This window comes from Buteo buteo, chromosome 17, assembly GCF_964188355.1.
Source record: "Buteo buteo chromosome 17, bButBut1.hap1.1, whole genome shotgun sequence".
Classification (NCBI taxonomy): domain Eukaryota; kingdom Metazoa; phylum Chordata; class Aves; order Accipitriformes; family Accipitridae; genus Buteo; species Buteo buteo.
This window is the reverse complement of record NC_134187.1, coordinates 1,649,891-1,662,549: the sequence shown is the minus strand read 5'-3', so window position 1 is coordinate 1,662,549 and position 12,659 is coordinate 1,649,891. Positions and strand designations below refer to the sequence as shown.

General features: G+C 54.3%; 3 protein-coding genes across 12 annotated transcripts in view; 2 read left to right on the top strand and 1 right to left on the bottom strand.

Annotated features, from left to right (window-relative positions):
* Positions 1 to 2,927, top strand: part of NCOA1 (nuclear receptor coactivator 1) — a 184,527-nt gene extending 181,600 nt beyond the window's left edge. For 2 of the 5 annotated variants that reach the window (XM_075048885.1, XM_075048886.1), the window contains 3 exons: positions 402 to 585; positions 1,483 to 1,572; positions 2,694 to 2,925. In XM_075048885.1, coding sequence (XP_074904986.1) covers positions 402 to 585; positions 1,483 to 1,572; positions 2,694 to 2,861 — 442 coding nt within the window. In that variant the 3' untranslated portion in view covers positions 2,862 to 2,925. Of the gene's footprint in view, positions 1 to 401; positions 586 to 1,482; positions 1,573 to 2,546; positions 2,604 to 2,693 lie in introns of all 5 variants that reach the window. The other 3 variants (XM_075048889.1, XM_075048888.1, XM_075048887.1) reach the window with 3 other exon arrangements.
* Positions 2,928 to 3,267: 340 nt separating this feature from the next.
* PTRHD1 (peptidyl-tRNA hydrolase domain containing 1) lies at positions 3,268 to 6,519 on the bottom strand. 4 transcript variants are annotated; one of them, XR_012653288.1, is made up of 3 exons: positions 6,254 to 6,519; positions 5,450 to 5,735; positions 3,268 to 3,438 (listed from the first exon to the last, which is right to left on the bottom strand). XR_012653288.1 is itself a non-coding variant. In XM_075048911.1 (2 exons), exons 1-2 carry the CDS (start codon positions 6,476 to 6,478, stop codon positions 5,565 to 5,567), a joined length of 396 nt encoding a protein of 131 aa, XP_074905012.1. In that variant the 5' UTR covers positions 6,479 to 6,519; the 3' UTR covers positions 5,118 to 5,564. The 4 variants fall into 4 exon arrangements, 1 of the variants encoding a protein (XP_074905012.1); XR_012653287.1 differs by lacking the exon at positions 3,268 to 3,438 and adding an exon at positions 4,301 to 4,404; XM_075048911.1 differs by lacking the exon at positions 3,268 to 3,438 and having other exon boundaries at positions 5,118 to 5,735.
* Positions 6,520 to 6,542: 23 nt separating this feature from the next.
* CENPO (centromere protein O) lies at positions 6,543 to 12,559 on the top strand. 3 transcript variants are annotated; one of them, XM_075048908.1, is made up of 7 exons: positions 6,543 to 6,581; positions 6,920 to 7,142; positions 7,635 to 7,804; positions 8,188 to 8,299; positions 9,125 to 9,384; positions 9,861 to 10,032; positions 11,649 to 12,559. In XM_075048908.1, exons 2-7 carry the CDS (start codon positions 7,115 to 7,117, stop codon positions 11,771 to 11,773), a joined length of 867 nt encoding a protein of 288 aa, XP_074905009.1. In that variant the 5' UTR covers positions 6,543 to 6,581; positions 6,920 to 7,114; the 3' UTR covers positions 11,774 to 12,559. The 3 variants fall into 3 exon arrangements, with proteins under 3 accessions (XP_074905009.1, XP_074905010.1, XP_074905008.1); XM_075048909.1 differs by having other exon boundaries at positions 6,572 to 6,658; positions 7,635 to 7,801; XM_075048907.1 differs by having other exon boundaries at positions 6,572 to 6,658.
* The last annotated feature ends 100 nt before the right edge of the window (positions 12,560 to 12,659 follow it).

The window sequence follows — 12,659 nt, the reverse complement described above, 5'->3', positions numbered from 1 at the left end:
GCACCTGACTGACCCTTAATCCAGCCCGAAGCCCTGTAATGATCCTTCTCTTGGCACTGGTGTTTCTCCTGCTCTACCCCATCACACCGAGGAGCCTCCTGCTACCGGAGGAGCGGAGGGCGGATATCTCCGCAGCAGCCACCTTCCTTCCTCCCAGCCTCCGCGTTGGTTAAGCCTCGCTGCAGGCAGCACCTCTAACGCTCCCTGTCCCTCCCGCTGTCCCCAAGGACCGGCAGGGCTCCCATCCTCTCCACCGGCTCTCTGCCGCGGGCGGTCTCGGCATTCACCGGGAAGCAGGCTGGCTGCCGTCGCGGCTCGGGCCACCCCAGGGGCTCAGGACCCACCTCGAGGTGCCTCCTGCCACCACGTACACCCGGGTAATGCTTTTTTCTCTCTCTCAGCGTATTCAGCCAAGCGGGGCAGAGCCAGCCGGCGCCTGCTCAGCAGGGCATGTACAACAACATGAGCATCACCGTCTCCATGGCGGGAGGAAACACCAACGTCCAGAACATGAACCCCATGGCCGGACAAATGCAGATGAACTCGCTGCAGATGCCCGGGATGAACTCCATGTGCTCAGACCAGGTCAGTGCCGTGCCATCCCCGCTCCTGGGATGGTCAGACACCTCCCAGGGGTTCAGCGCTCGTTTCTCTGGCCTTGGGGGTACCGGTGTCCAAAGGGGGAAGCGGCAAAGGTCTAGCTGCCTCCGCTGGCATTGCCGCTGTGCTGGAGCCCAAGGCCGCTGGCGTCCCAGGGTGTCCCGTGTGTCCTTGGGGGGTGCAGGGACGTGCCAAGCATCTCCAGCACCTGCAGCCCTCGTGGTGGGCTGGTGGCGGGTCCGTTTGTAGCCGTGTATCCCCAGGAAGCTGTGAAAACTGGGGACAGGGAATGGGGAATGGGAATGGTTGGATAATGGACCTTTCCACAGTCCCAGCCCTTTGGTGAGATCCTCCCTGGGCCAGTCTGAGATGCCTCCAACATTTTTAGCTGCTGGGGTTTGTCTCAGCGCCGTTAAGCTCCTGGCTCGTTGGTTTTGCGTGGGACGTCGCGGGCTGGGGCTTGCAGCCTCCCCAGGGAGAAGCCGCTGGGCTCAGCGAGGAAGGAAGCTGGTCCCTCCCCTGAGCTGGCTGCGGTGCACGGGCTGAGCCGGTGGCTTTTTCCTGTCTCGCCGAGCAGTTGGGTGCTGTTTCATGCTCCCTGGGGATGAGATGCCCCCGGAGCCGGCAGCAGCCCCAAGCAGAGGTGCAGGAGGTGGGGAGAAAGGTGAAACAGGTCCCAGCTGCCCACTGGGATTCCCCCACCGGTGCCCCAAAACCCTGCAGCTCGCAGTGCAGGGAGGATGCTGACAGCACAGTCCCCCGCCACTGCCCCATCCATGAGCACCCCCTCCCCAAATCCCCCCAAAACTCAGCTCGAGAGGGTGGCAAGTGCCCCTCTGGCATGCAGGAGCCCCAGCTGAGCCTGGATCTTGCTTTTGACAGGTAAATGACCCAGCGCTGAGACCCGCGGGCCTTTACTGCAACCAGCTTTCCTCCACTGACCTTTTGAAAACAGAAGCAGATGGGGCGCAGGTCAGTAAGAAACTGCTAAGCGCATCTCAGGTACCCCGAGGAGTTTCACGGGTTCCCCCCCCATAAAGGCTGAACGTCCCCGGCCGTACCGGCTCGGCACGCTTGCTTTCCACCGGGGCCGGCCCCGGTTGGCAGGGTTGGGTTGAAGCACACCACGGTCCCGCCAGCGCTGGGGGACGGCCAGCCCTCGGGGACGCCGGCACCGCTCACAAACCCTCTCTGCATCAAAGCTCGCGCCGCTGCTGTGAGCGTTTTCGGCCTCCTTGCTGGCGTGGAAGAGCGGTGACGCCGCAGCTGAGCTGGAAAAATAGACGAGCGCTGGTGCTAAACACCCCTCGCCCCCGGCTCCGGGCTGACAGCGAGCAGGGAGGGTTTCTTTCCTAGGCTCAGCCATCACCGGAGCGGCCGATGGCCCCTGTGCCGCCACGGTGCAGCCAGGCCGCCACGTTAAAGCGCGGCGGAGTGAGGAAATTTGGATGGGGGAGGCTGCGGGGGCGGCGTCTGTCCCTGCGGGCAGCGCTGCCGGACGCTGCCTGTCCCTCTGAGCAGCACCGAGCACCACCAAAGCGTGCCCAGCCGCCCACCGCCGGCACCGATGCCTCCGGCTCCCCGGGACGATCCGGTTCAATCCCCGTCTCATCCGACACCCGCCGGCATCACGGCGTCGCCTCCCCCTTCCCCGTAGCGCAGCCTTGGTTTCGCAGAGCCCATAGGGACGCGCCGGCAGCGCCACCGAGACACACCAAAGCTCTTAATTTTGATCAAACAGCCGCGCTGGACCTCGCTCACCACCCCGCAAGCACCGGCACGGCCACCACGCCGCGGCTCCTCTTCACCCAGGGGATGCCAGGCTGGGCTTCTTTTTGGTTTTTTCCCCCCCCAAAGTCCTTTTTTTTTTTTTTTTTTTTTTTTTGGATGAGCAACGTTATGAACCTCGCAGAGCCGAATGAGTTGCAGCGGTTTTCTTTTTATAGGACAAGAAGACAGAAGAGTTCTTCTCTGGGGTGGCTCCAGACTAGAGGAAGTCTCTAGTGAGTTTCCACTTCACGTAGTACCCAGATCCGCCGCCGCCGGCCCCTGCCCCGGCCCCGCTAAATCCCCTCTTCTCTTTTGTGTCCCAGCAGGTACAACAGGTTCAGGTCTTTGCCGACGTACAGTGTACAGTGAATTTGGTAGGAGATCCCTACCTCAACCCGCCGGCTCCCTTGGGCACCCCGAAAAACGCCGCCGGGCCACCGCCGCCGCCGGGCCAGCAGAAGAGCCTTCTTCAGCAGCTACTGACTGAATAATCGCTTTTCGAGGAATGTGAAATTTAAATAAGAAGACGTACAGAGATATATAAATATATATATTATATATTTTTCTGAGATTTTTGATATCTCAACCCGCAGCCATTCTTCAGCTCGTAGTGTTTGGAGCAAAAAGGGGGTTTTTTGTTTTATTGGGGGGGTGGGGTTTTCCCCCCTTTTTTTTTCCCTCCCCTCCCCCCTTTTTTCCCCTTTTTGTTCCACTTTTTTTCCCCTCTTCCCCCCCCTTACTTCCCCCCACCCCTTTTTTTTCTTTTTTCTTTTCCTTTCTTTTTTTTTTTTTTTTTTTTTTTTAAAAAGCATTGGATGTCGGTGAAGCAACGAGGCGGGACAGTCGGTTTCTCGAGCCAAAATTACAGATGATTCTTATTTTTGTAATCATTTTGCTGGCTTCTTAATCTGGAGGAAGGTTTCTCGGGGAGGCGGGGAGGGGGAGAAGGCAGCTGGAGGACTGCGGCGGCGGCAGGAGGAGGAGGAGGAAGAGCAATCTCAGTTTCAGCTGGATCTGTCACTGATCACGTCTCGGCGCGGGGCACGGAAGGGGATCGGCGCTGGACTTCTGCGGGAAAAGCCGGTTTTTTATTCACGCTTAAACAAAACCCCTTCTCTCCCCTCCGCCCCAGCCCGCTTGTGCGTACAATCAGCTTTTTCTAGCAATCGTGAGTTTGTCGGTTTTAAAGAAAAAAAAAAAAAAAACAAAACAGAGTATTTTGACCCACCATTTTTTCCATGTTTTATGCTGGTTTCAGGCCTCCGAGCGAAACAGGGAGGGGGGCTACAATGTGTATATTACAACAGGAGGAGAAAAAAAAAACAGACAAAAAAAGACAAAAAAAGAACAGTTTGGGGAAAAAACGGCAATAATTTTTAGGGGGAAGGATGGGGGGAGGGGTCTGTCAATTATTGTAGATAAAATTTTCTGATTAAATATTAAATAAAATTAAGCAGTCGGTTCTTTCTGCTTTGATTGTGTTTAACAGCTGAGGTAGCTTAAACTATTTAAAATAATAATAATAAAATAATAATAATAATAATTGAATTCTCTGTTGGGAGATAGCTTATTTTTTTTCCCCTCAAGCCTGTCACTGTAAATAGCTCTGAGCTCTGTATAAATTTGTTTTCTTCTCTTTTAGTTGGGGGTCGCTTTTAATATTCACTGCTGACTTTTATGGGGGGAGGGCGGCTAGGGGGGATTTTTTTTTTCCCTCTAAAAATTGCGCTGGTGTGTGGAAAAATGTGTAGCTTTGTTGATTGACATTTGCAAGAGTTAAAGATGACAAAAAAAAAACCCAAACAAACAAACAAAAAAAAGAACCGGAGTTGCCAGCTAATGTTTCGTTGTTTCTGTGCCGACGGGGATGCCGGAGCGGTGCCGGGGCCGTTTGCCGGGGCAGGAGGTGTGGGCAGCCGGGCTCCTTGCAGCGGGAACCCCTCTTTCACCACGGTTCATCACACTGGGGAGAGCTGGAAATTAGCTGGTGTGCGGAGTTTGGTGGCAAAAAACAGCATCTTAAATCTGAAAGCGCTACAGAGAAAATATAGAGAGCGTGTGTGTGTGGTTATTCGTCACCAAATTCACCACTGGAGCACGGCACCGGGGTTTCGGCGCTCGGTTTTGTGGGCAAATGCTCCCCAGCACCGCGGCGGGGTGTTCGGTGGGGGGCTGCCGGCACAGGGGCTTGTCGACGTGCCTAACACCAACGTGGAAACGCTGCTTGGGTTGGCTTCGGCAGCGAACAGCGAGAGAAACAGCGCACGGCTCCTGCCTCGAGCCCTGAATTCAAGGCCACGAAGAGCTGCTCTGTGCTCACCTTCAGCTCTGGAAAAGGGGAAACGGCGGGGCCTGGGAGGGGGCAGGGGGTGACAGTGGCATTAACAGCACAACCAGGACGGGGAGAGGTGGGGCACGTGCACTTCTAGCTGACAACACACTTTTTTTTTTTTTTTTTTAAAACTAAGTGGCTCATTTCAAATATTTTTACTGTAAACGAGGCCGAACACAGCAGAACGAGGTCTGCAGCGAGTCCCGGCTTGATGGCCAATGCTGCCGTCTGCTGTCTGCATGGCTCCCGGCAGGGTTTCATCGCACAGTTCAGTGCGAATAAAATCACGGACAAGCCGGCCTCGCTGGTGCGGGAGGAAAAAGCGATCTGGCATGGCTCCGCAGCCACGGAGCGAGGGGTGGAGGTGGGAGAGACGCCGGGAGCACGGCCACACCAGCAGCGGAACCAGCGCCAAATCCACGGGGAGGACCAGAGCCGCCGGACAGCTGTGCCTACAGCCAGGCCCTGCTTGTGGAGCTCGGGCATGGGGAAAGCAGCCGTCAGGATGGACAGACGGATGGGGAAGCTCAAAGGGCTGCCCAAGAGAAAACTCGCCCCTAAAAAGCACGAGAGACATTTTCAAGTTTGCCTGTGCTGGCAGGGGGACGACCTGCAAGCCCACTGCCTGTAGACAGCAGGTTAATATAACACATAGTCACATTTCTGCACAGAATAACATTTAATCCTCCCCACCAAAGAACCGTTTCACACCGTGTAACTGCCATCACCGCGCGAGGAGAAGACTACCTGCTGCTGAGCATTAGCACAGTGCTCCCAAGACACAGCAGCTTTCCTCCCGGCGCCTGTCCGGGGGTGACCTCGGCTCTGGCTCAGGAGGAGAGCTGCCCCCGCCCGTTCCTGCTCACTTCAGCAATTTAAATTTCTTCAGGTGCTGGTGCACTTGGTCCTTTGGGTAGGGCCTGAGCGCCAGGCAGGTGGCCATGTTCTCGGGCTGCTCGGTCCACACTTCGTGGTCGATGCCGTGCTGCTTCAGGGTCTCTGCCAGAGCCGTCAGGGCGGCTTCATCCGGAGCCTGGGGAGAGACACAGCCCGCTGTGAGGGCTGGGGTGCGAGAGCGGCGGGGAAGAGGCCAAGCAAGGTAGTTCACGCTGAGGACAGTGGCCAGCACAGGGAGGCAGCCACCTGCCTGCACACAGGTATGAGGATGGGCAATCCCTGTATTTTGTATCTTACCCAAAAGGCATTTTGTTCTTGCAGGCCCCGGGCTGCACCGCCAGCTTCTGCAAGCACTGGGGTGGGGGAGCTGGGCCTTGTGAGCCAACACAGGTTGTAAACCGTCAAAAATGCGTTGGGTTTTGGTTTTCTTTTTTTTTTTTTTCCCCTGGACAGCTTGCCTGGCTCAGCGTCCTAAGGCAAACAGCTCTGCCCAAGCCCACGTCCACAGAGAGGCTGCCCCCATCACCGCCATGAACACCACCCCCCTCACCGCCCCCTCACGGCTCTGCCGGACCCGCCTCAAAATGGCGGCCACCCGCTTCCCCAGCGCGGCGCTCCCGGCGTGCCCCGCGGCTCCCGTCCTGCCCCGCGCACCTCCAGCACGACGGTCCGCATGGCGCCGCCCAACTCCAGGTAGGCGCGGGTGTCGGGGTGCTGGCGGTGCGCATGCGCGGCTGCCAGGGCGGCGTGGCATCCCTGAGCCACTACCGCGCCCAACGGCCACGACCGCGGCGGGCGGCCCAGGTCCCCCCGCAGCACCACGTACTGTACCAGCGCCGCCGCCGCCGCCGCTGCTGCTGCCGCTCCGGGCGCCGCCATCTTGCCGTACGGCGGCCGCACAGCCTACTGGGAGGGGCGGCCCCGCGCGCGCGGGGCGTGCCGGGAAAGGCAGGGCCGCCGCCATTTTGTTGTACGGCAAAAGGTAAGAAATGGCGTCGAGGGAGGCGGTGTCGTTCTGGCGGTGGGGATAGGCGGGCGGTTTGAGCGCTGGTTGCTGTGGTGAGTGCGGGAGACGTTGGGGAACGGGGCCGGGAGGGTCTCCCTCCCCGTCCCACCTCACCCCCTCCGTGTGAGGAGAGCCCAGGTCCCCCCCGGGGCTGTGGCGGCTCCCCGGGCTCGTCCTGCTGTCGGAGGCCGGTGAATCCTGTCCCTTCCTGCACTCCCGAGGGGGTTTTTCCTTATGGGGCTGGTGTGAAACGGTGGCTGATAGAAGATGGTGGGTGATAACGTGTCTTTTCTGGTGATAACGTGTCTTTTCAGCCGTCGGCCCCTGGGATTGTGCCTGCCTGAGGGTCGGCCCGGGTGCTAGACCTGCCCTCGGTGCTTCTCAGAGTCCCGTTGAGCAGCAGGAGGAAGAGGAAGGTCCCCTGAGGAAGAGCTCTGGCTGCTGGGACGGAGCCTGGCCAGGGAGGGCTGACATCTGCCTTCTTGCTCGCAGGAGAGCTGCAAGGAAAGATGGAGGAAGGGAAAAGGAACTCAGCAGGTGAGCTCTCTGGGGTGCACGGTGCGGGACATCCAAGTGCAAAGCGTGTCCTCCTGCAGGAGTGAACCTGAAAATGTTTGGGGCCATTGGCTTGCTGAGTCTGCTCTTGAATCACTCTCGGGTAGTGGAGGGCATGGGGGCTTCAGAGAAGTCACTTCACTGCTCTGTGTGCCGGGTTAGAAGTAAAACTGGGAGTTGCAGATCTCTTGGGATCGGGACTGGTGCATCTGCTAGCTTGCTCTGCTTTCCAGGAGCTTAGCTAGCTGGTACAGGGTACCCCAGTGTTTAGGGTCTGCTAGCACTCAGCCTTGCTGTTTTAAATGGCCAGAAGCCTCTTCACCAGATGTTTGCCTGCCCTCTGCCCCTTTGTAAAGCTATTGTAAGTGGTTTCTTTGTGTGGCTGCACTGGACCTACTTTGTTTCGTGTACCGCAGTGCAGACCACTAGTAATCACAGCCTGGATTTTTGAGTCTGTCGTGCTTTTCCTCGCAGGGGTGTTTACTCACCTGGAAAGGCTGGAAGCACAAGCTCGTGAGATAGCTGTGAAGCAAGAGAAAATGAAGCAGGAAGAAGAGAAGCGGGCTAGGCTGAAAGCGAGAGTGCGGGAGCTGAGACTCCAGAGGGATAAGCTGCTGGCTAAAGTGCGCCTGCAGAAAAAGGTGGTGAGAAAGGGCTTGCTGCAGAGATCTACAGAGGGCTCAGGCGTGCTCCCGCTTTCAGAGGGTGGATTTACTGGTGGATTATTCATATAGAGTCAACTATTGGGTTTTTATTTTCCCTTTTTAAGTGACATACAGTCCTGGTGTCCTCTGTTTTCAGTACTTTGTAGTCAGAACTGCTGGGTCTACTTGCTTGGAGGTTGTGTAGCCATTTCTGAACTCTTTTCTTGATTATTTTTTTTTTTCCCCTTCCCTCTTCTGCTAGAAATGCCATCTCGCTTTTCTCAGAGCGCGGTTATTATTTCTGTGTATCCTGACTGTGTTCCCTGCAGGTGACACATTTGTGTCAACGATTTTTGACCTCTCTTCTCTTCTGGCTTTTGTAGAAACTTAGGGAGAAAAGAGCCATGTCGGATCCAGCAAAGTCCGGTGCTCGGGCTGTTTTAGAGTGGAAGATAAAAAACATTAAGGCCATGCTGCAGGTCTCTTACGTCACAGGTAATGTCTCAAGATTTGCATCTGTTCTGCCAACAGCTGCATTTCTGGGGTGCTACATTTTGGAAAGGGAGCCTGATGTGAAGTGTAACTTCCCTGTTAACATTGCTGCAGTTGTGCTTGAAGCCATTAGAGTCTGAAAATGCTGGAAAAGCAGTAACCCTGTAATTCCGTGCCTTTCACAGGAGGCCTCTGGGATGTTCCAGGAGCTATTATTTGCTGAACAGTATCATTTAAACTAAGGTCTAGATTCTGGAAAATGTACAAATGAAATCTTTGGGAATTAGGCAGTTAAATATCCAGTGGTCTGGGTCTTCCAAGCAAGCTTGTGAGGTCAGCACCCTCTTTTCATCTGGTCCTGAGCTTTTTAAAAAAATTTTGCTTTCCAACAAGAGTCACCTTTGCTCTGTGGTCTGGGCAGTGCGAGGACATGAGCCCTGCTTGATGCAAAGGTGCTGAGCCCCCGCCTTTGTGAGCACTCCTGCCGCTTTCCTTGGCACAGTGAAGTGCTGCCTTCCTCCACCCCGGGCACCCTGTTCTCCCTGTCACGTTGGAGCCAGGACTGTGTTAGAAATTGGCAGCATAGCTCAGTTATTGGAAATTGAAGCTACCATTAAGCTGCTTGAATTCCCTAGAGGTCCCTTATTAAAAAGTTGCTGTGTTTTATGTCCCTAAACTGTTGCAAGTCTTTAATCCTCTGAGGCAGCTCCCTGAGCTAGCCTAGTAAGAGGACGCAGCCCCTCTTGCAGTCTGGGTTGCCCCAGCAAAGCTGCCGTGTGGTGATGAGTTAGAGTAGTGCTGAGTAAACCCTCTCTCTCTGGACCCAAGGGATCAATGGGAAGCGGACCAAGCAGGGAGTGTGTTTCTGCATCAGCACGGCTTACGAGAGCACCTACTTGGATTCTTACTACGTGCACCTTCTCGTCAAGCCAGAAGTGCAGATTCACCAGCACTCTGTCCCCACCTTCATCCCCCTGGAGCAGATAGCCAAGATGTACTTGCAGACGGACATCGGGCGCTTCTTGTCTGTCCTGTCCGACCACCTCAACGCTTACGCTGGGAGGAAGTATCAAGCAGACCAGTTACAGGTACCAGTGGCCGCAGCAATGCTGTTCACCCATCCTTTTCCCTTTGATGTACCTAGTGTTACGAGTCTCTGAAGTGCTGGGGGGAATTTGGCAGTTTTCTTTACGTGGAGCACTCACGGCTCTGGTTTTTCAGAACTTCACAAATTATCGTGTGACTATAAACTCAGTTGCCTGTTCTGTCGATTGTCACATACTTGGATGTTGTCTGGTGGCTCATTTGAAATTTACTGCCAAACTCCAGAGGTCCCTAAGCTGAAATAGCTGTCATCTTGTAAAGAGCCGCTGGAGGACGTGGCTTAAGGGCATGCATGAGCACTGATTTATTTAAGTCTTTCCCACACAAGGGTTTTTGCTTGATGTATGGGCATGCCAGGCTGGTATGAGGGTGGGGGCACTGCACTTGGCAAGCTCCCAGCCCTGTGTTGATGGACTCCCTTCCTAGCTTCATGTTTCAGAAGTTGTCTTTGTCCCTCCAGGAACACTTTTCAGACCAGATAGAAGGAACCTTGCAGAGGAACTCCTTGTGTAACTTGCTGGTCTTTAATTACAAGGTGTCAAGTAAAAGCAAGACCTTTCCGTTCAACGCGAGGCTGCTTTATGGAGATCTCTGTTGCAGCCTCCCTACTGAAGTCAACGTTTCCTGCACACGTAAGTGGATGGTGTAGGTGTCTGTTTGGGGGTGTGGGGTAGGCAGACCGTACTGTGGTTCTGCAGATGGATGGGGTTTCTTTCTAGTTGAGTTTGGAGACAAAAGGGAGCAGGCTGCCATATTTCTGAGGGATAAAAGATTATAGAAGGGGTTGTGTGCCATCGGTGCTGAGTCTTGAGGCAGTTGTAACTCATCCCTAGCACAAGAGCACAGATCTCTTGCAATACTGGCAAGATGGGATGGCTGGAGGGAGGGAAATACAATGGGGCTGAGGAAGGCAAGTGCAAGCTTGGATCACTTCAGATGGACGGGCTGCTCATTCCCAGTTTGCAATTGCTCAGAGTCCAGACTCTGGTATAGTCCCAGCAGGATCAGGATGCTGTTTTCACAAGTCTCCCAGATAGAGGCCAGCCTGTGCTAGTGCACTCTGCGTGTGTGGGAGAGCCTGGCAAGCAAGCACAGCCAGAAACTTAGTCTCAGTCGCAGTGATAGTTTGTTCCAGTCGACTTATGGCCTTGGACTTGTTTCCAATCCTTGAAAACCTGGCACCCAGCCCTGTGACCTTTCTGTATGGTGGGAGTTACTTGTAAGCAAATAAGACAGGATCTTTTTAGCATTAGGAATTTGTCTCTCTCAATGCAATCATATAAATGGTTAATTGAGGCCTGGTGTTGGGCTGTCTCGTGTTGGGCAGCCAGGCCCTAACTGCCCCTGCTGCACTATTAGGTGTGCTGGCACATACTGCAGTGCAACGGTAGAGAGACAGGAGAGAGGTTTATGACCCCTTAGAAAGGGTCAAGGATACTGTGAGATACTCCTAACAAAGATCTCTGCCTGAAAAATCTTTCCCCAACACCACCTGCTCCCCCTCCTCTGTATCAGTAACGCTACCTCCTCCTGGTACGGCAAAGACTGACCGCAATGCTGAGTGACTTGTGCAACCCTAACGCTGTGGCATGGCTTAATCCTGGATCTGCGCTGTTTTCTAACTGGTTACTACAAATGCCAAACTGGGCTGAGGAATCATTTGCCTGTTTGTCTCCCCATCTTTCCAGCTGCACTGTGTCCTGCTCACGGCTGGCTGGGCTGCAGAGCGCGTGGACCAATGTGCAGCTAGATGGAGCTCTGAACAGAGCAGCTGGAACTAATATTCTCTTCTCTCTGCCATCAGTTGGGGTCTTACGCCTGCTTCCGCGAGCTCCTTGGCTTGCAGTTAGGCTGGAGGAGGAGTCGTGTACTGTATCAACAGTTCCCCCTCTCCTTTTCTGGCAGTAGCCATCCCCTTATGGGTGAAGCTCTGCCCTGGCTCACAAATTTCTGTGCCTTTTGAGCTAAGAGAGCAACTGAGTGGCTGAGGCTCCCACGTTACTGTCCTTACCCGTCACCAGTGGGTGTTTCTTAAGGCACTTGCACTTTCTGCAGCCATCAAATCCCATGGGGGAGCTGCAGGACGTGAAGGGTTAGGAAGGAGAGAGAAGGGTTATGAGAAGAAAAACTGTATGGCGAGGGAGAGTGAAAGACTCCCTAGGGACAAGGGAAGAATGAGAAGCAAATAGTTTTATGCTGGCAGTGTAATTTTCCTTTCCCCACTAATCCGTCCGCTTCTGTCTGCCAGCGGATGCACCTGCATCTCTAGCGGAGATGGCAGCAGCTCACTCGGACCTGTTCAGCCGCGTGGCCCTGCACAAAGCCTTCCGCTCCTTCAGCAGCGATGAAGAAAGCATGGATGGAGCACCATAAGCCACCCTGGGTCTCCTCAGTAAAGCACCTTCTCAAGCTTCCCTGCCTGTGGGGAGCGATCTCAAAATGTGTGTTTTCTCCATGGTCTGCAGCACTGCTACTGGGAACCCCCTGAGGATCTATGGGCCCAGTTTGAATCTTGAGAGTGATGTTTTCTTGAGGCTTTGGGTGCCTGTTGTTGCAGGTAATCTTTCCTTAGCACTGTGCTTCTTGCTTCCTTTGAGTGCCTCTTGTTGCAGGTAATCTTTCCTTAGTGCTGTGCTTCTTGCTTGTTCGAGTGCTGATTTCTGCGGTTGGTGCCGCAGAACTTCACAGTTGCAGGAAACATCTCGCAGCTGGAATCAGAAACTATGTTAAAACTTCAGGGTCTTGGTGCTTTGGGGGTGATGCCCTATGGATCAGCACTGTGCACTTACCCAGTGCACCTCAAAAAGACGGAAACAAGCAGAATAGTCTGTAGCCTGCTTATTACAGCCAGGAAAGGACTTTATATTAGAAGCTGGAAGGGGCTGAGGGACAGAGGTGATGTTCAGTTATTGCCAGCAGCAGCCCATGCCCTTGTGTGGGCTGCCTTAACACACCCCCCCCCCCCAAAGCACAAACACTGAACTTTCTAGAAAATTTCACACCAGCAGTAGCTCTACACATGCTGTTCCCTTCAGGCAAGGGGCAGCTTTGCTGGTGTCCTGTCCTGTTGTGCTTCAAATCTCGATGAGATCCTTAAAATCTTGCTGTTTTGTCACAGTATTTTTTAAACTTCTTAATAAAAGTTCTGTGTTACTGAAATTGTGGTGTTTAAGAAATCTTCTGTTGATTTGAGCTGTGTAACACATGGTTTAAATGACAGTATTTTCTCCCGTCTCATTTTTATGCCAGTCCTACGTGT

Coding starts and splice junctions, on each gene's coding strand:
- PTRHD1 (XM_075048911.1), bottom strand. CDS start 6,478: ATGGCGGCGCCCGGAGCGGCAGCAGCAGCGGCGGCGGCGGCGGCGCTG. Junction 5,736..6,253: donor TGCGGACCGTCGTGCTGGAG/GTGCGCGGGGCA, acceptor GTCTCTCCCCAG/GCTCCGGATGAAGCCGCCCT.
- CENPO (XM_075048908.1), top strand. CDS start 7,115: ATGGAGGAAGGGAAAAGGAACTCAGCAG. Junction 8,300..9,124: donor GCAGGTCTCTTACGTCACAG/GTAATGTCTCAA, acceptor TCTGGACCCAAG/GGATCAATGGGAAGCGGACC. Junction 9,385..9,860: donor ATCAAGCAGACCAGTTACAG/GTACCAGTGGCC, acceptor TTGTCCCTCCAG/GAACACTTTTCAGACCAGAT.